Source organism: Megascapheus bottae, chromosome 25 (assembly GCF_031878675.1).
Source record: "Megascapheus bottae isolate mThoBot1 chromosome 25, mThoBot2.hap1, whole genome shotgun sequence".
Lineage (NCBI taxonomy): Eukaryota > Metazoa > Chordata > Mammalia > Rodentia > Geomyidae > Megascapheus > Megascapheus bottae.
This window is the reverse complement of record NC_143533.1, coordinates 17,537,757-17,561,654: the sequence shown is the minus strand read 5'-3', so window position 1 is coordinate 17,561,654 and position 23,898 is coordinate 17,537,757. Positions and strand designations below refer to the sequence as shown.

Here is a 23,898-nt window from a genome sequence, read left to right as displayed (position 1 = left end):
GAAAGAAAGAAAAAGAAAAAAAAAGGAAGGAAGGAAGAAGAAAGAAAGGAAGGAAGGAAAACTCAGAGCTGGGCATGGTGGCTCATGTCTATAATCCTAGCTACTCCTGAGGCTGAGATGTGAGGGTAAAGGTTCAAAGCCAGCTTGGGTACAAAAGGATCTGAGACTCTCATCTCCAGTTAACCTCTAGAAAATGGGAAGTAGGGGTTGGCTCAAGGGTAGGGTGGTAGCCTAGAGTTGAAGAGCTCAGGGACAATGCTCAGGCCAAGTTCAACCCACTGACCCAAAAAGAAAAAGAAACTCAGAACCTCTGTGCTTATACCCCTGCCAGCTGTTTTTCCTACTTCCTATACTTCCCTGACTCTGGGTACATTTCACAGCTCCACTGTGAGAAACCAAGGCACCAGTCCACTGTCAATTCCTAGATTTCTGCATGTGTCAAGAAAAGTAGTTCGGATGGGTGCCCTCTGGCTCATCCCTGTAATTCTACCTATTCAGGAGACTGAGATCTGAGGAACACAGTTCAAAGTCAGCCTGGGAAGAAAATCTATGAGACGAAGTCAAGTGGAGCTGTGGCTCATGTGGTAAAACACCAGCCTTCAAGGAAAAAAAAGAAACTCAGAGACAGTGCCCAGGCCTTGAATTCAAGACTGGTACAAAATGATGATGATGATGATAATAATAATAATAATAATAATAATAATAATAATAATTCATCACCTATAAAACACAACTCTAAAGAAGGATCTTTCTAAAAACAAAAACTTAAAATCATAGCCATAAGCCAAGCTCTGGTGGCTCAAGCCTGTAATTCTAGCTATTCAGGAAGCTAAGATTTGAGGATCATGGTTCAAAGCCAGCCCAGGCACAAGTCTGTGAACCTCTTATCTCCAAGGCTGGCTACCACTTGAACTACTCCTTCAAGTCCAGCTTTTTGCTGGTGAATTGAGAAGAGTCACAGATTTTTCTGCCCAGGTTGACCATGAACCTCAATGCTCCCATCTCAGCTTCCTAAGCAGCTTGTGTTAACAGACGCAAACCCCCAGCATCCAGCAGGAGACGCGCATTTCAACTCCACACATGCATCGCTTAGTTACTCAACACTTGACGGATCTGTCAAGTCACACACTTCGTTTCATGGACAAGCACAATTTATTTTGACATTATATTTCACTTCACAAGCTGAACCACAGAAGCTGCCTGCCAGGCCGTTTCCTTCCAGCTCTTTCTGTGGGGCCAAGGGGCTGGAACCTTTTGGATCATACTGGCTTCAACTGTCCATCGATAGCTCAGGGTAGGTCATGAACTCTTCTGAGAATCTTTATCGTCCTTATGAATTCCAGGGAAAATGCACAGACAGAAAGATGCAAAGCTGCACAATACTTCGAAACACGCTTTTGGGCATCTGGCAGAGGACTGTGGCGTTTACACCATGGCTTGCAAAGGGCAGCAGGGCAATTGCAGCCCACACTGGGAGCTGCATTCAGGGAAGCTGGGGACGCTGTAGAACTTGATGAGCTTCTTGAAGGCACTCTTCTTCAGCATCATCATCTCTTCGGGAAACCTGGAAAAGATTCTCGCCCGGGAGGAGCTCCCATTCTTTCCAGAACCATCTGCAGGTGGTGACTTCTGAGCATTGACAGGCACGCTGTTGCAACTGAGAGATCGCACCGTCTTCTTCTTACTCTGCACGCTCAAGTAACTGAACAGGAAGGAGGACAGCTTATGCTTGGGGACACCGGGGCCCGCTTCTTCAAAGCAATCGTCCAGTGGGTCCAGCCAGGTATCTGGAGGGCAGCCAGCTTCCTTCTGGGAAGGGCTGGCTCCCATGCGCTGAGGCTGCTTGATGATCTTTCTGGCCTGGGCGGGGTCATCCCCTCCCTCGTTGGCAGATGGAAGAGACATCCCATTGGCCAAGGCTCTGGGACCCCTAATTGGTGGGATGAGACTCCTGGCCTGCGGGATTGGTTGGGAAGTACAGTGCTGACTCAGGACGCGCATGGCTGCATCTCGGATGAGCTTCCAGTCTCTCAGGATGTCATCCTTGGTGGTAAATTGAGATGTCACAGTGAAACGGATGATCAGCTTGTCGTGGATCACGGCAGGGATGAGGAAGAGCTGGCCGGCTTTCGCTATTTCCTGCAGCACGCTTTCTGTGAGGCAATTAGGACCCTGTTGGAAGGATTAAAAAAAAAAAAGTCAACTTTGCATTTCCATCCCCTGGTTGGATTTCCCCTATGGCTCTGCATTCACGTATCCAAGAGACACATCCACCGGGGGACACTGTCATTCCATTGTCCTTACCTTTAGACGAAAAACCACCAGGCCCAGGTGTCTCTTAGCAGGAATTTCAAAGGAAGGGTCATTTCTGACTAGAGATTCGAAATACTTAGCCATTTCAGTACCCTGGAGTTGTAAGTACAGAAAACAACAAAAGCAAAACAGATTAAAATCACTGAGCAAAAAGGGGGCCAGGAGTTTGGCCTCGTGGTAGAGTGCTTGCCTAACATACACGAAGGCCTGGGTTCGATTCCTCTAGAAAAAGCCAGAAGTGGTGCTGTGGCTCGAGTGGTAGAACTCTAGCTTTGAGAAAGCCCAAGGATAGTGCCCAGGCCCTGAGCCCAAGGTCCAGGACTGGCAAAAAAAAAAAAAAGACACACCAGACATAAACAAGTATATTCATGAATTTGAGTGGCTTCTGTCTTTTTTGTGTGTGGGGGGGTCATGGGGCTTGAACTCTGGGCCTGGGCACTGTTGCCCAGCTCTTCAGCTCAAGGCTACCACTCTACCCCTGAGCTACAGCCTCATTTTCCATTTTCTAGTGATTATTGGATAAGAGTCACATTCTTTAGTGCCTGGGCTGTTTTTGAACCTTGATCCTCAGATCTCAGCCTCCTGAGTAGCTAGGATTACAGGCATGAGCCACTGCGCCCGACTTTTTTTTTTTGGAAGGGGGGTCAGCACTGGGGCTTGAACTCAGGCCATGGGCATTGTCCCTCAGCTAGCACTCTACTACCTGAGCCACAGCTCCCTGACTTTCCTTTCCCAGTCTGGCTTTAAATCCAGTGCCTGGCTTGCCTGGAGAACTAGTATCTCAGCACTCTTTCAAACCCAGCTCCAAAACCCAAATGCCATAAGCTTTGTCACTCAGACAAGCAGCCTTCTATCCTTACTCCATAGCATCTCTACTGGTCAAGGGACAAAGGAGGGATCCAAGCTCAATTTTATACAGGCTGTCTCTCTTTCCAGAAGAAGACAACATGGTTGCTTGTAGAGATAAAAGAACTGTGGGTTTTCACAGTCCTCCACATCTTAAGCTACATTTCTCTTGCCAGGACAAGCTCTCCTCATCCAGTGCCTCAAATGTCCTTTCATCGCCTTCTTTCTGATATGCACAGAGAACGCATTCTTGCACCTCCTCTATACCATGGAAACTTCTTTGTACCTGGCTGGTAGGTACAGAAGTTTCCACTTGAGATAAAGAGAATGTTCTGAACTGGATGCTGGTGTCTAACACCTGTAATCCTAGCTCCTTAGGAGGCTGAGATCTGAGGATACAGGTTCAAAACTAGCTAGTCAGGAAAAAAATCTATGAGGAATATCCAATTAACCAGCAAAAAAACAAAAGTAGAGCTATATAGTTCCAGTGGTAGAGCACCAGCCTTGAGTAGAAAAAATTCAGGACAGTGCCAAGCCCCGAGATTGGCAAAAGGAAGAAAGGAAGAGAGGGAAGGAGGGAGGAAAGGAGGAAGGAAAAGAAGAAAGGAAAAGAAGAAAATTTATTTTGTTTTTCTTGTGTTTTGTCTTTTTCTCTCTGGCTATGACTCTCAAAGGTCATTGACAGCAAATTAAGACACCAGACAAGGCCATGTTGCTGAGATCCTCTAACTAACATAATAGCCATCTTGAATGAAATCCCAGGAGCCCCTCTGTACCTCAGCCAGACAGCCAGGGTCCCCTGGGCAGGTCTGCAAAATAGAGACAAGCTTTCCGCCCCATGAGAAAACAGCCACACAGGCTCCGTCCCCACAGTGTGCAGGCTACATACGTGTCTGACGTGCGCTTGAAGATTCTTCACCCCAAAAGAACGAATCACAAACCAGAGTTTAATAGAGCGAAACCGTCGGCTCAGAGGGATCTGCCAGTGCTAGAAACCAAAGAACAAAGTGCTGGGTTAGAGACAAGGCTATTCCATTCCCTCGGGCACTCCTGGGCATTCCCTGTTGCCTGTCCAGCCCTCCAGGGATGGATGATGTTGCCATGGCTCTTTAAGCGGTTGCTAAGGAACAAGCCAAGGCACCTTACCTAAAGGATGCTCTGCTATAAAGGTAGGCAAGAGTCCCTGGACCAACAGCAGGCCATGTAGAAACAAAGTCTATGAATTTGAACCAATGCGAAAAATACTTTGCTGAAACTGATGCTTCATATTTATGCCAGCCCAGAAACTCAAGGGAGAGGCAATACACCTTTCTTTATAAATTGTCTTTATAAATTCTTTATAAAGTGTCTTTTAAGTGTTTTAAAGAGCAGAAATTAAAATTATTTCTAGCCACATGCTGGTGGCTCACAGGTGTAAACCCTAGCTATTCAGGAAGCCGAGATCTGAGGATTGCCATTCAAAGCCAGCCCAGGCAGGAAAAGTTTGTGATTTTTTTTTTGCCAGTCCTGGGCTTGAATTCAGGACCTGGGCACTATCCCTGGGCTTTCTCAAGGCTAGAGCTCTACCACTTGAGCCACAACACCACACTTCTTTCTGGCTTTTTCTATATATGTGGTACCAAGGAATCAAATCTGGGTCTTCGTGCATGCTAGGAAAGCACTCCACCATTAGGCCAAACTTCCAGCCCAGTTTGTGCTATTTTTAACTCCAATTACCCACCAGAAAACCAGAAGTGGCAATGTGGCTCAAAGTGGTAAAGAGTTATCCTTGAACAAAAAGAGCTCAGAAATAATACCTAGGACATCCAACAAGCACCAAAATGACCCTTTACTTAATTGCAAGGCCTTGTCCTTTGTTCTTGTTTGTTTAATTGTTTTGGTGATGGTAGTGGGATTTGAACTTGGGACCTTGCACTTGCTAGCCCAGTGTTCTATCTGTTGAGCTATGCCCACTGCCTGCATTATCCTTATTTTTCCTAGTGAGATTCTTGTGACCTCAGAGGTATCACTTAAGCCTTCAAATTTCAAATAAGCCTCCGAGTCATTGCCTTGGTTAGACTCAAGATTGACACTTTGGGACTGGGAAGGTGGCTTAGTGGTAGAGTTCTTGCCTAACATGCACAAAGCCCTGAATTTAATTCCTCAGTACCACATAAACAGAGAAAAAATGGAAGTGGCACTGTGGCTCAGGTGGTAAAGTGCTTACCTTGTTCGCCAAGAGGCTCAGGGAACAGTGCCCAGCCCCTGGCAAACAAATTGACCCTTCACCTTTTGTTCTGGTGATCAAATGCCAAATTCAACTGAGCTTAAGGATCAATGTGGTGGTTAACCATAGATCTGTAATTTTCCAGACTGCTTTTAATACAGTTTCTAGAATCTGAAAACAGGACTGAACATCTACAGCTATTCGGATGAGTGGTTTCCAATCATTTCTCTCCCTCAAATGGTCAGAAAGCATCCATTACAATATGTGATCACTAAAAGTATTTTTCCTGTCAAATTTTTTCTGCCCATCTACAAGATTACCAGATCCTCACCAATGCCCTCACCTTCATCTTTTTTTCCCAGTAGAGATGGATAATAGTTTTGCATTGATGAATCATATTTCTCCTGTATGAAGGTACTAGGACTTTGACCTATCACTATGCAAAACTTATACGAAGGACCAGCAGGGGGCGATAAAAGTACATTAAATCTCTGGAACCAGAAATAAATAAATCTCCATTTTTTTGTCCAAAGAACACTCAAGGAAAATCGTGTTCAGGACCGGGAGTTTGGCCTAGCATGCTCGAAAACAAGGGTTTGATTCCTTGGTACCACATATGTAGAAAAAGCCAGATGTAGTGCTGTAGCTCAAATGGTAGGGTTCTAGCCTTGTCAAAGCCCAAGGACAGTGCTCAGGCCCTGAGCTCAAGCCCTTGGCAAAAATAGAATAAAATAATAAATGAATAAATAAATAGTGTTTGGAGTTGTAGTCTAATACTCTTTCTGGTTTTTCTGTGTGTTTGTTTGTTGCAAATTGGCTACTCTATTTCACCAGCAAATTAGCAGGAAGAGGCAGGGCGGGTGTTCATTAATTTTGATCTCTTCACAATCTTCTTTTCCCAGTTTTTCACTTCTTATCTCTGTTCTGACCCAGCAATCATTCAAGGCTGGTCCTCACCACTGACTACGGATCAGGAAATTTGGGTAGAAGTAGGCAGACATGGTTTTGTTTCATCTGAGGTGCTGTTCCAAACACCTCTGTGTCTTTCCAAGGTTTCACGGAAAGAAACCACCCCCGCTATTTGAACTCTGTGTACTGTAGAAGAATAGGGATGGGGGGAGGGAAGCTTGGCTGGTGGCAGAGAAACTGACCCTTGAATTAAGCACCTGAATGTCTTCTCCTGGAATGCTAGTGTAATTAGAGCAGGCGGAGCTGCTACTTCTTCTTCCTCTTCTTCTTCTTTTTTTTGGCCAGTCCTGGGGCTTGAACTCAGGGCCTGAGCACTGTCTTTGGGCTTTCCTCAAGGCTAACATTCTACCACTTGAGCCACATCGCCACTTCTGGCTTTTTCTGTGTATGTGGTACCCAGGAATGGAACCCAGGGCTTTGTGCATGCTAGGCAAGCACTCTACCACTAGGCCAAACTCCCGGCCCAAGGCTGAGCTTCTATTTAAAACTACTGCCAGGGCCAGGAGCGGTCAAGGGGCACCGATCCTCACCTCGGAGGCCCCAGGCCGCCCCTTCCTGGCCACTCACCATGAAGTCAGTGGCAGCACCTGAGTTGGCATGCCTGAGGTAGATGGGGTTCACGCTGAAGGTCTGCTGCAGCTTGTACCTGTCCTTCACCCTGTGGGTTTCCAGACTGTGTGTTAGCGGCTCGGGTTTTTCTAAGTTTCCCCCCCGCCCCCGCCCATGGCTGCCACACTCACCAGAGGCCAGTACAGTCGAAGTGCACCATCATCCACTTGGATGGGTTAAAGGTAAAGGAGTCTGCATACTCCACGCCCTTTAGGAAGTCCCGGAACTCGGGGCACAGGAAGGCAGTCCCCGCATAAGCAGCATCGATGTGGAGCCACAGCCCCTCCCTGGCACCTGAGGAAGCAACTCAGCCTACTTTAAAGGGTGGCATGAAGGGGAAATGGCCACCAGTGAGATAATGAGCCCCCCCCCTGGGCGGGGGTGCGGGAGGGGATGGGAGGACCCAGTGCCAGTGTAAGGAAGTAGGGCTGAACGAGTTAGGACTTAGGGTTCCTACCTCTTCATGGAAAAGTCTACCAAAATGTCACCCTAGTGTTTTTGCTCTCCCTACACATCTTAAAAGTTCGGCAGTCCAGAAAGTGACATATGTGCATCCAATATGACAGTTAGACAGCTGTCTGTCTCTCCTCCCTACTGGGTTTGTCACTTGGGGATGAAGCCATTTGGTTGGGGTTTCTTGTCTGCCTCTCTCTCTCTCGTGGTTTCCTCCGCCCTGCCCTTTACCTGCTTCATTCACCCTGTGCTTTAGATATCATTACCTGCTGTACATAAAGGTCAACATTCAAGTTCAAATAAAACCTGAGCTTCCCTGCTATTATTTGTTTGTTTTGTGTGGGTCCTGAGGCTAGAACTAAAGGCCTGGGAGCTATGTATGTCTGAGTTTCAATGCTCAAGGCTAGAGCTTCAGCCTTTTTTTTTTTTTTTTTTTTTTGGAGTGGTTAATTGGAGATAAGAATCTCAAAGAATTTCCTGCCCAGGCTGGCTTTGAACCTTGATCCTCAGATCTCAGCCTCCTGAGTAGCTAAGATTACAGGTGTGAGCCACTGTGCCCGGCTAAGGGAGGGGGCCCTTGACAGGGTGCGTTTTTGTGGGAGGTCTTTAGATCACTGGAGGATGGTAAAGGGGCATTGAAGAGCATGGAATGACCCTAATATCCTCTCTCTGTGATAAAGTGAGTGGTTGTATTTCACCACAGAGACAGTTAACTAATGATGAACTGAAACCACCAGAGTAAGAGCCAAAATAAACCTTGGCTCTTCATAACGTCCTTATCGTAGGTATCTGTTATAATGATGGAAACCTGACTAATGTGTTCTTTCCCTATGGCCTTCTGGGAGAGGATGCTATACCACTGGGCAAAGCCTGGTGACCTGGGCTGTCTGGAAGAGGCCCTGAGGATCGATCCTTGATGATTCTTCCCATGCCACTGAATTGACCAAAAAGGTGAGGAAAAATAATCCCACTGAGCTGGTTTCCGGTTCTTGCCTTAAGAAACATGTAAAAGATATAACCCCTGTCATTCTAGCCAGATACTTACAGATGGGGCCCAATTCTGACAGGCAGTCGAATGCACAGACCCCAGTGGTTCCCAGTGTCGCACATACCTGGAGGGAAATAAAACAATGAGCATGGGAGAACCGCCTCATGGAGACACTGGATCCAAAAGAAATGAGTTTGCCACAGCCATTACCCATCATATGCATCAGTAAAAGTGTACTTTACCATGACCTGAGACAAGAAATGCATTTTACATCACAACTTGTCCTGTCTGGATGTGAATCAAGTATTCAGTACTAAATAATAATAGCATTACGGAAGCCATCTACTGTGGTTATACGAACGCACTTGCATTCTTTCTCTACCATTTCTTCTCAGGGCTGGATAAAAGGCACAAATTTTATTTCATAATATAGCAGGGAATAGCAACGCATAAGTCAAAAATAGCCGAATACCAGTGGCTCACAGCTGTCATCCTGGCTACTCATGAGGCAGAGATCTGAGGATTGAGGTTCAAAGCCAGCCAGGGCTCGAAAAACCCATGAGGCTCTTACTGCCAATTAATCACTAAAAAGTCATAAATGGAGCTGTGGCTCAAGTGGTACTGAGAGAGCCTTGAATGAAAAAGCTAAGGGAGGGGCCAGGAGGGTGGCCTAGTGGTAGAGTGCTTGCCTAGCATGCACGAAGACCCAGGTTTGATTCCTCGGTACCACATACATAGAAAAAAAAAAAAAAAAAAGCCAGAAGTGGTGCTGAGGCTCAAGTGGAGCCACAGTAGAGCTCTAAACTTGAGAAAGTAGAGCTCTAGTCTTCAGAAAGTGTAAGGATAGTACTTAGGCCCTGAGTTCAAGCCAGGACTGGCGAGAGAGAGAGAGAGAGAGAGAGAGAGAGAGAGAGAGAGAGAGAGAGAGAGAGAGAGAGAGAGAGAGAGAGAGAGAGAGCGAGAGCGAGCGAGCAGCACTCAGACCCTGAGTTCAAACCCTAGGACCAGGGAAGGAAAGAAGGAAGGAAGGAAGGAAGGAAGGAAGGAAGGAAGGAAGGAAGGAAGAGAAAGTAAGAGAGGGGAGATAGGGAGGGTGGAAAGGAGGAAGCAAAAGAAAACAAAGAAGAAAGACGAAGGAAGAAAAAAGAAAACTCACAGCCAGGCACTGGTGACTGACACCTGTCATCCCAGCTGCTCAGGAGGCTGCAATCTGAGAATCCCAGTTCAAAGCCATCCTGGGCAAGAAAGTTGATGAAACTTATCTCCAATAACCACAAGAAAACCAGAAGTAGGGGCCAGAAGCATAGCCTAATGGTAGAGTGCACGAAGACTTGGGTTGATTCCTTGGTACCACAGAAACAACCAGAAGTGGTGCTGTGGCTCAAGTGGTAGAGTGCTAGCCTTCAGCAAAATGTGTCCAAGGACAGAGCCCAGGCCCTGAGTTCAAGCCCCAGGATTGGCAAAAAAAAAAAAGAAAAAAAGCAAACAAAAGTGGAAAGAGGTTCCACTTGATGGAAAGAGGTTCAAGTCCCAAAACTGACAGGGAGGGAGGAAGGAAACATAGTATTTAAGGATTTAAGGATCTTTCTGTCTCTGTAGCATTACTTACCTGGCTTCTGCCAAAATCCCTTGCTCACATCCAGGTTCTATCATTTTAATTTTAAGGACATGTTCTGACTTACAAAGACAGGCACCAAGCCCTGCTGTTTATCTTCCTCGATGGCTTTCTGCAGAGCTTCCCCTCGGAGTGAGAAATTGTCATCCACAGGCAGAAATTTCACCTTCACCAGGGAAATCAAGCCAGCCTTCTCTACTGAGGAGTGAGCCTAGAAGGGAGCCAGAGAAACCTGTTAGTAAGGTGTCTTCGTGGGTAGTGAAGACATGACTGGCTTTACATCTGTCATCTCATCAGCTACATGGGACAGAGATCAAGATGATCATAGCTGCAGGGTAACCTGGGTAAAAAAAAACATCAATGAGACCCTATCTCAACAAATAAGCTGGACACACCCATCTGTAATCCCAGAAGTATAAATAAGTAGAAGGATCAGAGGCCAAAGCTGGCCCTTGGCCAACAAAGCCAAAGCCAATCTAAAAAATAATGAAAATAAAAAGGGCTGGAAGGGGCTGGGAATGTGGCTTAGTGGTAGAGTGCTTGCCTGGCATGTATGAAGCCCTGGGTTCGATTCCTCAATACCACATTTTTAAAAAAAAAAGCTGGAAGTAGGACTGTGGCTCAAGTGGTAGGTGATAGGCTTCAACAAAAGAAGTTCAGAGACAGTGCCCAGGCTCTGAGTTCAACCCTCAGGACTGGCAAAAAAAAAAAGAGGGGGGGATGGGGGGATGGCCTAGAAGTATATGAGTCAAGCCCCAGTGCCTGCCTAGCAAAGCATGAGGCCCTGAGCTCAAAACACTAGTAACTGGGGGGGCCGGGAGTTTGGCCTGGTGGTTAAAGTGCTTGCCTAGCATGCATGAAGACCCAGGTTCGATTCCTCGGTACCACATACATAGAAAAAAGCCAGAAGTGGTGCTGAGGCTCAAGTGGTAGAGCTCTAGCCTTGAGAAAGTCCAAGGACAGTGCTCAGGCCCTGAGCTCAAGCCCAGGACTGGCAAAAACAAAAACAAAAAACAAAAAAAAAAAACCACTAGTAACTGGGGGAAAAAAAAAAGTTATCCACAAATGAACTCGCCTAGAAAGAGTTGAAGAATGAGAAGAAGCTAACCAAAGATAAACATTTCAAGAGTGGCTTTCAGTGTCCTATCCCCAAAACAAATATACTCTTTACCTGACTTATGTAACTATAACCCCTCTTCACATCATCTTTATAGATAGATAGATAGATAGATAGATAGATAGATAGATATAGACATATTTTTTTTTGGTCAGTCCTGGGACTTGAACTCACTCAGGGCATGGGCACTGAGCACTGTCCCTGAGCTTCTTTTGCTCAAGGTGAGTACCCTATCACTTGAGCCACTGCACACCACTTCTGGCTTTTTTTTGTTTATGTGGTACTGAAGAATCAAACTCAGGGCTTGCTAAGCAAGCACTCTACCATTAGGCCACACTCCCAGCCACAATAAATTATTTTTAATAAACTAAAAACAAGATTGGCTTTCAGTTTAGTTCCTAGAGTCAAACTCCCAGGCCTTAACTTCCCCAAACCCATCCTTTGTCAATAGACTCACCTGATCCGAGGTATAGGCAATGAGACGGGCATTTAGAGATGACTCATCAGCATCTGGCTCAGAAGATTTCATTTCCAGGATTTTGTTCTTCCTCGCTGCCAGCAAAGCAACCAAGGTGGACTCGCTGACTGTGCTCTGTAGGATTACCAGGGATCACCAAACCGTATCACCAACAGTGGCCTTCTGTGTCCTCTATAATTCTAGCTACTCAGGAAACCTGATGATGGAGGTTCAAAGCCACCCCAGGCAGGAGTGTCTATGAGACTCTTAACTCCAATTAACCACCAAAAAGCCGGAAGTAGAAGAGTGGCTCAAGTGGGAGAGTCCCAGCTGTGAGAAAAAAAAAAAAAAAAGAAAGAAAAGAAAAGCCAAGAAAGAGGGAGAGGCCCTGAGTTCAAATCCTAGTAGTAGCACAACAAGAGAAAGAGAGAGAGAAGTGGAGGGAGGAGTTGTGGCTGAGGCCCAAGTCCAAGCAATGACCTTGGCGGTTTGGGGATTAACCCTCACCACTGGAATCTGGGTTGGCTTTTCCTCCATTGCTTAGCCCTGACATGAGATGGAAGTCTGTCACCCCAGGCACCTGCAAGACGCCTCCCCCCTGGCTCCTGGGGTGGTGGTGCAGGAAGTGATCTGGGAGTCCCAGCATCTTCGCCAGCCAATCCATCACGTTCATCTCCAGCTCCGTGCAGGCAGGACTGGAAGCCTGGAGCAGGGAAAGGAATGTCATGTGCCTAGCTGCCACAGGACCAACATGTCCCCGCCAGCCTCAGAAACACGGGGGTCCTTGCCTGACCAAGATGGTACCAGTGGGAACTTCCATAAAGAAGGTGTCACTGTCAGCCCAGAGCCTACCTCCATCCACCCACCCCACCCTCTGCCAAAAAGGCCCAGAAAGGAAAAGAACATTGCCCTCAGTAAAGTAGGCTCTTCAGGGTTCTCTGGAGAAACAACCCTAGAGATGGTTTGGTTCTCAAGTCTGTAAAATAGCCAGCTGAGCCAGGTGCTGGTGTCTCACGCCTGTCATCCTAGCTACTCAGAAGGCTGAGATCTGAAGATTGTGGTTCAAAGCCAGCCTGGGTAAGAAAGTCTGTAAGACTCTATCGCCAATGAAAAGACTGAAAAAAAAAACAAAGAAAGAAAAAAGAAGCCAGAAATGGAGTTGCGTGGCTCAAGTGGTAGAACTCGAGCCTTGAGTGAAAAAGCTAAAGAACAGTGCCCTGTTCCTGAGTTCAAGCCCCAGTATCAGCACTAAATAAAAACAAACAAATAAATGCCACCTGAGAAGCATTCTGAAGCTCAAGGGGCTGTTTTTCCTATGGAAAGAAGTCTGGTTCTCCTTCCTGGAAACACCCCACAAACGCTCCCCGGCCCGCCCATACACATACCCTAATGAAATTTCCAGTTTGAAATACAAAATAGGCTTGGGAGGTTTGGGGGCACAATTTAATGCAGGGTAGTGCTCAGGAATTACTACAGGCAATCTTAGGACACATCGTGAACCCCGGGGAAAGCAGGCCCACAAGGGAAGTTGTGGGCCAGAGGCATCTGAATGTACAGTTAAGGTCACAAACTGTAGCAATAACTACATCTCAGCCCCAATCTCATCAGAGTCTTTAGAAGCTCTGTGATCTCAGAGAGATAAAGGACTCATGCCTCGATTTCTTCATCTACAGAATGGGGCCAATACTCGTGGTTAGATAAGATCACCTATATTAAAGATAAAGCTTAAAGAACGTAGCCTTTATTCATATTATAAATATAAACGTATATGGCTTTAAAATTTTCAACCAACACTCATGATTCATATTAACTAGATTGGGCCTTGGTGGCTCCGACTGAGTAGCTACTCGGGAGGCTATCAGAGGACAGCAGTTCAAGTCAAGCTGGTTAGGAAAATACCTGAGACTGGTATCACTAATCAAGCTCCAGAAAACTGCAAGTGGCACGATGGCTCAAAGTGGCAGCCAGCCAGCCTTGAGCAAAACAGCACAGGCCCTGAGTTCAAGCCCTACAACTGACCAAAACAAAACCCCCACGCACACTAGGATTCTTGTTTCCAGAGATCAGAACGAAATAGTGATCACTGTAGCATCCGCTCCCTGTAGTGTCCCCCACTGCCAGCAGTGAGAGCTGAAGATAAGATACTCACCCAGGTGAAGCCCAGGCAGTTGATGGCATCAGCCAGCATATCTCCCAGCAGGGATGGCCAAGAGGTGAGGGCTGGGTAGTAGGCATGCATATGAGGACTCTGCCAATGAACCACCTAGAGGCAGAACGAGCACACAATTGGCGCCTGAAAGCATCTCCAGGAGGCCAGGGTCGCCAGGAGACCCTCCTTGGTAAGGGGAAACCACTCTAGAGATGGCCCAACACTTTTTTTTTTTCCGTTTGCCAGTCCTGAGGCTTGAACTCAGGGCATAGGCACTGTTCTTGGGCTTTTCTCAAGGCTAGCACTCTGCCACTTGAGCCACAGCACCATTTCCAACCTTTTCTGTGTATGTGGTACTGAGGAATGGAACCCAGGGCTTCATGCATGCTAGGTGAGCACTCTACTGCCAGGCCATGCTCCTGGACCCAGTCTGTCTGTCTGTCTGTCTGTCTGTCTTTCTTTCTCTCTCTCTCTCTCTCTCTCTCTCTCTCTCTCTCTCTCTCTCTCTCTCTCTCTCTCTCTTCTCTCTCTCTTTCTTTCTTTCTTTCCAGTCACGGGGCTTGAACTCCGGGCCTGGGCACTGTCCCTGAGCTCTTCAGCTCAAGGCTATCACCCTCCCCCTGGAGCCACAGTGCCACTTCCGGTTTTCTAGTGGTTAACTGGAGATAAGAGTGTCATGGACTTTAGTGCCTGGGCTGGCTTTGAACCATGATCCTCAGAACTCAGCCTCCTGAGTAGCTAGGATTATAGATGTGAGTCACTGTTCCCGGCCGGCTCCAGTCTTTCTATTCTTTTCTTTTCTTTTTCTTTTTTTCTTTTTGTCAGTTATGGGGCTTGAACTCTGGGCCTGGGTTTTTCCTTGAGCTCTTCAACTCAAGGCTAGTACTGTACCATGTTGAGCCACAGCATCACTTCTGGTTTTCTGGTGTTTAATTGGAGGTAAGAGTCTCATGGACTTTCATGTCCGAGCTGGCTTTAAACCATGATCCTCAGATCTCAACTTCCTGAAGAGCTAGGATTACAGGCGTGAACCACGGGGCCAGTGTTTCTATGGTAGAGCACGAGCCTTGAGCTGAAGAGTTCAGAGACAGCTTGCAGGCCCAGAGTTCAAGCCCCATGGCGCATGCACACACACACACACACACACACACACACACACACACACACACACACACGAAGGCCACCTAGGGGTTTCCAATGATCCACTGGTCGATGATGAGCCTAACAGGTCAGTTGCATGCAGGCTAACCGAGGCTGGTACATCTCCTGGGGCTGACATAGAAAGTGGCCCCTTCATTACCCTTCTTCCGGACAGTATTTTAGAAACCTCAGAGAAGGAGCTCTGCCCCATCAAGAGACAAAGATCTGTTGTTATAGGAGAAATCAGATAAGATAAACCATCGGAGCCTTTATCAAAACAGACAGACTTTTCTGTCCAGAAATAAGCCTAGCATCCTCCAGCCCCCACCCCAGCAACTGCCAGGACTCCCTTCATCAACTGAATCAGCTCCGTTTCTGCCTCTGCTGACCATGGCTTTCCTGTGTCCCTCCAGATTACGTTAGCTTGTCAGCAGATTACACTTTAAGGACTGGAATTCTTAACATTATCTTATCTGGACCCCAACTCCTAGCCTTTCTGGTAAAATTTTAGCGATACTGATGTTTTCAAAAAGATGCTTGTGAAACAGGCTCTAGGGTCAAGGAGAAATGAATACCTGGCCTTTGTTCAAATGTACCCTCATTCTCTCCCTCTCTCTCTCTCTCTCTCTCTCTCTCTCTCTCTCTCTCTCTCTCTCTCTCTCTCTCTCTCTCTCTCTCTCTCTCTCTCTCTCTCCCCATTTCCTGAGTTTTGACATTTTTCTCATCCATGCCTCTGGATGTCATTCTGCTACATCTTCCCCTCCAACCCCCCCCCCGAATCCTGGGGCTTGAACTCAGGTCCTGAGCACTGTCTCTGAGCTTCTTTTGCTTAAGGCTGTGGTACCAAGGATCAAACCCCAGGCTTCCTGCATGCTAGGAAAGCACTCTACCACCAAGCCACCCTCCTGACCCTCAGAAACATATTAAATCTAATGCCTCTAGTCAGCCTTGACACACAAGTCAGGGCTTAAGCGCAGAGACTGAGGGGACAGTCTATAAATACAAAGGGTGCTGCTCAACTTGGAGTGCTCAGTCCCTTCCCAGAGTTAACCAACAGAAGATGGGGAGGGACGGCAGAACGTTTGAGGATAAGGCTAGCCACCTCCAAAATCCTGCATCTCCCGGGTACTAACTGTATGACTTTTAAGTGAGACAATGAAGTCCTCCGGGCCTCAGTTTCCTCATCTGACAAGCAAGGTCCCAATGAGAAACAAATGAGACTAGTTTAATTCCTATGCTGGGTAATTGGAAGGAAACTGGGGTGCTGTTCACAGAGTTCCTCTCCGATGGTGGCCTCGGAAGTCAGCCCAGGCCGGTATGGAAGATTCCAGCTGGAAGCTGAGCATCAAGCAGCTTCCACTGGTCCTCAGTCCCACCAGCAACACTGTCCCCCATCACCACGATTCCCATCAACTCCAGCAAAGTCCTTGAAACGCAGCTCAGTCACCAGACTACCGGGGAAAAGGACCTAGGATCCCCTCACAGAGAGCGGAGGGCTGGGGGTGTCCTCAGGTGCTTAGAGCTCTCAATCTGACTAGCGGTGCCTGGAGGGACACCTGCCTCCTTCTACCCCTGCCCAACAGCCAGCAGGAGACTCTCTGGCTGTGCTTGTCTCCAGCCTCTGACCTTCAGCCTCCCTTCTCCAGCCTCCCTTCTGCCTTCCTCCACACTTGTCCTTTCCTCTCAAACTCCGTTCCTTGCCCACCCCCATTTTAGATGCCTGCTGGTCAGTGGGTTGCAGTCATTGCTTCCCCAGTTTCACACCCAGCTCAAGTATTGTCAGGCTAGCTCTGACATCAGAAATTTACTTCCGGTCAACATTCTGCCCCTCCACCTATCTTAAAATGGGGTTAGATGTGCGGGGGAGGGGAGGAAGTGGTAAATCAAGATGTGTTGTTACTCCAAGCTGACTCAAAAACAGGCCTTTCTTCAGTACTACCCAACTCTGTGTAGCCCTAAATCTGGAATCACCCCCTCAGTGATTGTATCTCACTCCAGGCATGATGATTCGCTCAATGTCCCCGAAGATACTGTCCCAGCTGTCGGGGTCCTGGGGAGCACTGTCAGGCAGCTGGGCTCGCAGGTAGCCAGGCTGCACATCCGGGGTCACTCTCCTCTCCCGCACGGTGCTCAGGTACTGGCAGATGTAATCCACCATCTCTCGTCCTAGAAGAAAGCAGAAGAATCAGGGTCACGTCCCCAGATTAGGCCTGGCCCATTGAAGCCTGTCCATCTGGAGTCAGGATCAAGACTTAGTGAAGAAAGAGATATATTTGGGCTGGGAGCGTGGCCTAGTGGTAGAGTGCTTGCCTAGAATGCATGAAGCCCTGGGTTTGATTCCTCAGTACTACATACACAGAAAAGGCTGGAAGTGCTGCTCTGGCTCAAGTTGCAGAGCGTTTGCCTTGAGAAAGCTCAAGGACATCTGCCTAGGCTCTGAGTTCAAGCCCCAAGAATGGAGGGGGGGTACTTATGGGACTAGGAGTGTAGCCTAAAGGTAGAGTGTTTGCCTAGCATGCATGAAGCCCTGGTTTCAATTCCTCAGTACCACATACACAGAAAAAGCCAGAAGTGGTGCTGTGGCTCAGGTGGCAGAGTGCTAGCTTTTAGCAAAAAGTGTCCAAGGACAGTGCCCAGGCCTTGAGTTCAAGCCCCAGGACTGGCAAAAAAAAAAAAAGGGTGTGTGTGGGGAGGAATAAATGATGGAGAGAATGTGAATGAGGAAGCGAGCACATGAACAAAAAAGGAAATGTACAGAACTCTAATAGCAAATTCTAATACCTAATGCTTCTAATACTTAATTCTTCTTTCCTTATGAATGATCTCGCTTTTACTCAGAACAGCTATTGATTCACTTATTTTTGGTTTCACAGAAACTCAATATCTCTTTATATCCAGAAGTTGTGATACATACACACACACACACACACACACACACACACACACACACACACACGCACACAGGAGTTTCCTTCCCTCACTGTGTTTAGGTATGTGTGTGTTTCTGTCGATATCTGTAAGCCTATCCTTAGTATTTTTCCATACTCCTTTTTCCCCTGTTGGGGAAAAAAATCCTTACAGACAGGTGCAAACAGCAAATCTGTTTTTGCAACCTAGAACTCATTGTTAAGTATGAGTTTGCACAGAAATATGATTTGGCATAATTGGCAAAGATGGGGGTTTGTTAACATATGAAGACTGGCCCCGAGAATAAAGCTGATACAAAAGCGAATTTATGCTTCTGATAATTAATAAGCATTCTAATTTTCAGGTGACAACATGCTTTTAAGTGTAAGATGACACTTTTTTTTTTGCCAGTCCTGGGGTTTGAACTCAGGGCCTAGGCACTGTCCTTGGACACTTTTGATCAAGGCTAGTGTTCTGCCATTTGAGCCACAGCTCTACTTCTGGCTTTTTCTGTGTAATTGAATCCAGGACTTTGAGCATGTGAGCACTCTACCATCAGGCCACACTCCTGGCCCAAGATGTTTTTTTTAAGGGTTCTGGGGTTTTTTTGTTGTTGTTTTTTGTTTTTTGCCAGTCCTGGGCTTGAGCTCAGGGCCTGACCACTGTCCTTGGACTTTCTCAAGGCTAGAGCTTTACCACTTGAGCCTCAGTACCACTTCTGGCTTTTTTTCTATGTATGTGGTACCAAGGAATCGAACCCGGGTCTTCGTGCATGCTAGGCAAGCACTCAACCACTAGGTCAAACTCCCGGCCCTTGGGTTCTATTTTTTATTTGTTTTGTTTTGCCAGTCTTGGGGCTTGAACTCAGGTCCTGGGCACTGTCCTTGAGCTTTCTCAAGGCTCTACCACTTGAGCCATAGCGCCACTTCTGGCTTTTCCATATATGTAGTACCAGGAAATCAAACCGGGGTCTTTGTGCATGCTTGGCAAGCACTCTACCACTAGGCTACACTCCTGGCCCAGGGTTCTATTTTGAGAACATAGGTGTGGAATTTGAGATATAGGCTCACACCTGTAATCCTAAGTACTTAGGAAGCTGAGATCTGACGATCGAGGTTCAAAGCCAGTCCAGGCAGTAAAGTCCAGAAGACTCTCATCTCCAATTGACCATTAGAAAACTGGAAGTGGGACTGTGGCTCAAAGGGTAGGGCAGTAGCCTTGAACTGAAGACCTCAGAGACAGCATCCATGAGTTCGAGCCCCACAACCAACAACAACAACAAAAATGGGGGAAAAAATTGTTACTAGGAATCTGTGATCTCCAAATGTGAAAGTCCACTCTCCTACTCCTTCGGGTAACAGACACCTGAGTGTCTGTTACCTGGCCACACCTGGCTGCACTGGGACCTGCTCAGTGGGTTTGCATAACATGCTTCAGGCCTGCATAAATTACTTCAGGCTGAAATCACAAACTTGTAAAGCAGGTCTAGAAACGTTTTGAACCCTCCAGGCACCTTCAACCCTACTCTACCTAGGACTTTATTTATGTCCCTTCTCCCCACCCCCAGTATGTCTCATGTCTCCTGACTCTCCTTAGGTCAACTTGGCATCCCTCTTCAAATTTCATTCAAGTTGATGTGATCTGTTGAAAATAAACAAAAACAATTGACTTTGAAAGAGAGAAAGAGGGAGAGAGAGAAAAGAAAAGAGCTAAGGGCATGGTTCAAGTGGTAAAGCTCTAAGCCAAGCAGGCACGAGGTCCTAGTTCAAATCCCAATAGAAAAACAACTGAAGCCAGGTGTTTGGCCTAGTGGTAGAGTGCTTGCCTACCATGCACCAGGACCCAGGTTTGATTTCTCAGTATCACATATATTGAAAAGCCAGAAGCAGTGCTGTGGTTCTAGTGGTAGAGCACTAGCTTTGAGGAAAGCCCAAGGACCATGCTCAGGCCCGAAATCTGACTTCTGCCCCTACCAAAATGGACAGCACCAACTCCAGGCAAAAACCAGCTGGGAGCCAGAATCACATCAGCCTCCTTTTCTTTCCATTTTCCTTCAACCTGTCATCCTACCACTCATCCCCATTGGGGCAGGGGATCACAACTGACACCCACAGACTCTGGATTTAAGTTCCACTTGTCTAAAGACAGGATTCATTGAATTTGTGATGCACTCACAAAAACCTACTGTCTGCTACATGTGTCTTAGTAAAGTGGCAGAATAAGGGAATGCACTAGCTTTTTGTTGTTGTTGTTTTGTTTTTTTTGCCAGTCCTGGGCTTGGGCTCAGGGCCTGAGCTCTGTCCTTGGGCTTTCTCAAGGCTAGAGCTCCACCATTTGAGCCACAATACCACTTCTGGCTTTTTTCTATGTATGTGGTGGCACTGAGGAATTGAACCCAGGTTTTCATGCATGCTAGACAAGCACTCTACTACTAGGCCAAAATCCCAGCCCCTGCACTAGCTTTATACATGGAGACAAGAACCTTAAGCAGAGACTTTTGCACTGACTACTTACCTTTTTTTTTTTTTTTAATTTCAAAGGATGCATGAATGATACTTCACATTTTTTTTTTCTCTCCATTTACTGGATAAGAAATGTCAACTCCTGGCCAGGAGTTTGGCCTAGTGGTTAAAGTGCTTGCCTAGCATGCACAAAGACCCTGGTTCGATTCCTTGGTACCTCATATATAGAAAAAGCCGGAAGTGGTGCTGAGGCTCAAGTGGTAGAGCTCTAGCCTTGAGAAAGTCCAAGGACAGTGCTCAGGCCCTGAGCCCAAGCCCAGGACTGGCAAAAAAAAAAAAAAAAGAAAAAAAATGTCAAATCCTTTCTTTTTTTTTCCCTTTATGGGAAAATAAGAGAGGAAAAGGAATACGCAGAATTGTGGCTCTGAATGAAAGTGGGTAAGCAACAGGTTGCAAAAGCAACTCTGAAAGGGCAGCGTTAACTCTCCCAGCCAAAATGACACCCCCAATTCTCTCACCTCTCTGCCTGTAGTCCTCTGGCTCCATCATCTCCTCTGGCTTCTGGCTCCGTCTTACAGACCGATAGGCACACAGAGAATGGGAAAGCAAGGAAGTCCAGCTCCTGCTCAGCTGTTCTGGACACTCCCCAGAAGACAGGCTGGGCCCCTTTATTTATCTGCTACCCCTCCTTTCCTCTACTTTGGCTCCGCCCTGCCATGTCCCTCCCCCTAAACTTCAGTCCAATTCTTCTTTCCTTATTGGGAACAATAGTCAAGTTTGGTCTGGAGATCCAGGAGTCAATTAAAATGAGCAGTTAGCAAATTCAAACCCACAACCTAGCCTCCTCCAGGTAAATGCAAGAAGAGAATCCGTCAGTTCTTTCTGTCTCTGGATTGAAACAAAGAAAGGAAAGAAGGAAAAGGGGAGGGGGAAAATGAATAGTAGTTGACAGTGGAGACAGGAAGAGGATGTGGGAGCAGGAAAAGAAGAGGTCCTCTTACTATTCTGCTTCTTCATAAAAGTACCAAAACGAAAAGGGCGAACTGAAGATCGGTTAAATGTGGGGGCTCTGCATCTAGATGTGTGTCATATTATTACTTAGGTTCCTCTGTATGTTTTGAAATTTTCATTAAAAAGTAAGTATTGAATTTTTCTATTTTTCTTTTCTTTTCTTTTTTTCCCCCAGTCCTGGAGCTTGAACTCAGGGCCTGGGCACTGTCCTTGGATACTTTTTGCTCAAGACTTGTACTCTGCCACTTGAGCCACAGTGCCACTTCTGGCTTTTTCTTTTTGTTTCCCCCAGTCCTGGGGCTTGAACTGAGGATCTGGACATTGTCCTTGGGCTTTCTCAAGGCTAGTGTCTACCACTTGAGCCACAGCACCATTTCTGGCTTTTTCTATGAATGTGGTACTGAGGAATTAAAGCCAGGTCTTCATACATGCTAGGCAAGCACTCTACCACTAGGCCAAACTCCCAGCCCCAACTTCTGACTTTTTCTGTGTATGTGAAACCAAGGAATCGAACTCAGGACTTTGTGCATGCTAGGTGAACACTCTCCCACAAGGCTACCACCCTGGCCCAGTACTGAACTTTTTTTTCTTTTTTGCCAGTCCTGGGCTTGAGCTCAGGGCCTGAGCACTGTCCTTGGACTTTCTCAAGGCTAGAGCTCTACCACTTGAGCCTCAGCACCACTTCCGGCTTTTTTCTATGTATGTGGTACCGAGGAATCGAACCTGGGTCTTCATGCATGCTAGGCAAGCACTTTAACCACTAGGCCAAACTCCCGGCCCCCCAGTACTGAACTTTTCTTAAAAAAAAAAAAAAAAAAAAGATTAAAAAAAAAGAAGAAGAAGGGGGTGGGGGTGCAGGAGTTTGCCTTAGTGGTAGACTGCTTGCCTGGTATGCACAAAGACCGGGGTTGGATTCCTCAGTACCATATCCATAGGGGTGGGGGGAGATGCTGTGGCTCAAGTGGTAGAGCTTTAGCCTTGAGAAAGCCCAAAAACAGTGCTCAGGTCCTGAATTCAAGCCCCATGACTGGCCAAAAAAAAACCCTGTCATACTGGGTAGGAAGTGTGAAAATACTAAGTGCTCTGACACACCAAGAATTTGCTTTTCCTTCCTTCCCTTTCTTCTTTCCTACCTCCCTCTTTTCCCTCCTTCCCTCCTTCCAGCTCAGTGCCCAGGGTGCTTTCCCTAAGCTTTTTTGCCCAAGGCTAGCATTCGACTACTTGAGCCTGAGCTAGCAACCTGAGTAGCTAGGATTGATATGCGTCACAGTGCGCAGCAAGGCAGAGCCCAGGCGTCTCAAATTCATGATTCCCCTGCCTCATCCTCCTTGTTGGTTTCCCAGCATGTGCCCCCTTAGCCAGTTCAAGTGTGTTTTTTTTTTAAAGTATGAATTTTGGGCTTGGGAATGTGGCTTAGTGGTAGAGTGCTTGCCTAGCATGCATGAAGCTCTGGGTTTGATTCCTCAATACCATATAAACAGAAAAGGCCAGAATGGTACAGTGATACAGTGCTAAACTTGAACAAATAAGCTCAATGAGCTCATGCCTGTAATACTAGCTACTCAGGAGGCTGAGATCTGAGGATGATGGTCCAATGCCAGCCTGGGCACTAAAGTCTGTGAGACTCTTATCTCCAATTAACCACTAGAAAACCAGAAGTGGTACTGTGGCTCAAGGGGTAGGGAGGTAGCCTTGAGGTGAAGAGCTCAGGGACTACACCCAGGCCCAGAGTTCAAGTCTCATGACGAAAGAAAGAAGGAAAGAAAGAAAGAGAGAAAGAAAGAAAGAAAGAAAGAAAGAAAGAAAGAAAGAAAGAAAGAAAGAGAGAAAGAAAGAGAAAAAATGGGGTTGAGAGTGTGGCTTAGTGGTTTAGTGGTAGAGTTCTTGCCTAGCATGTGTGAAGTCCAGGGTTCAATACCTCAGCACCACATAAATAGAAAAAATCAGAAGCAATGTTGGGTTCAAGTGGTAGAATGCTAGCTTTGAGCCCAGAGAGGCTCCGGGACAGTGCCCAGGCCCGGAGTTCAAGCCTCACCACTGGCAAAAAAAAAAAAAAAAAAGTATGTATTTTCTTATAAAGTAAAAAAAAAATTCAATTTGAACTTAATATTTAAAGGATATGGTAAGTCTTGAATAATCATAGCAAAATTGTCTTCATAGAAGAATCAAGAAGATATTAAGATAATCCACTAAATCCAAAATTATAATCCATGTAATTGATCAGTGGTAAGAATGGAGCTGTGTAATGCTATATATATTTCTATATATAGAAAGAAAACATCTTATGTACCAAACTTGCATGAGAGGAAAAAAGAGCTATTCCAATAAAAAAAAACAAAAGTATGTAACTAATAAAGCATAGTGATCAGAATATCAGAAATCAGATCAGGATTTTTCCAGAAAGCAAAGTTGGGAGGGGGCGGGGGGAAGGAAGTATAATATTTAACTAAAAATTAAAAGCCCTGAAAAATGTTTCCCAGTAATATTATAACCAAAGCAAAGTAGTTTTTTGTTTGTTTTAAAAGGAAACTCAAGGAATCAAAATGTCAGATGCTATCTTGTACCTGTGTACATCCATCTGGGATTTGTGATTTCCAGCAGTGACAAACATAATCTGTAACCGGAAGCACATCCCAGTGAGACTGTCCATTTTCTA

General features: G+C 46.4%; 1 protein-coding gene and 1 long non-coding RNA gene across 2 annotated transcripts; one reads left to right on the top strand and one right to left on the bottom strand.

The window, feature by feature from the left end:
- Positions 1–1,425: 1,425 nt before the first annotated feature.
- Hdc (histidine decarboxylase) lies at positions 1,426–20,864 on the bottom strand. Its single transcript, XM_090358433.1, has 12 exons — positions 20,750–20,864; positions 16,856–17,028; positions 13,723–13,836; positions 12,154–12,276; positions 11,574–11,708; positions 10,067–10,210; positions 8,442–8,508; positions 7,075–7,237; positions 6,902–6,992; positions 4,049–4,147; positions 2,305–2,406; positions 1,426–2,172 (listed from the first exon to the last, which is right to left on the bottom strand). Exons 1-12 carry the CDS (start codon positions 20,778–20,780, stop codon positions 1,426–1,428), a joined length of 1,989 nt encoding a protein of 662 aa, XP_090214559.1. The 5' UTR covers positions 20,781–20,864.
- On the top strand, positions 2,399–9,345 carry LOC150046493 (uncharacterized). Its single transcript, XR_016539700.1, has 3 exons — positions 2,399–3,452; positions 8,244–8,347; positions 8,464–9,345. It is a non-coding gene; the product is annotated as an uncharacterized LOC150046493 (long non-coding RNA).
- Positions 20,865–23,898: the final 3,034 nt, after the last annotated feature.

Bases quoted from the DNA above. Each gene is read 5' to 3' on its own strand.
- Hdc (XM_090358433.1), bottom strand. From the start codon at position 20,780: ATGATGGAGCCAGAGGACTACAGGCAGAGAG. The intron at 12,277-13,722 runs GTGAGTATCTTA...TCCCTGCTCCAG, and splicing joins ACTGCCTGGGCTTCACCTGG to GCTTCCAGTCCTGCCTGCAC. The intron at 2,173-2,304 runs GTAAGGACAATG...TCCTTCCAACAG, and splicing joins TGGTGGTTTTTCGTCTAAAG to GGTCCTAATTGCCTCACAGA.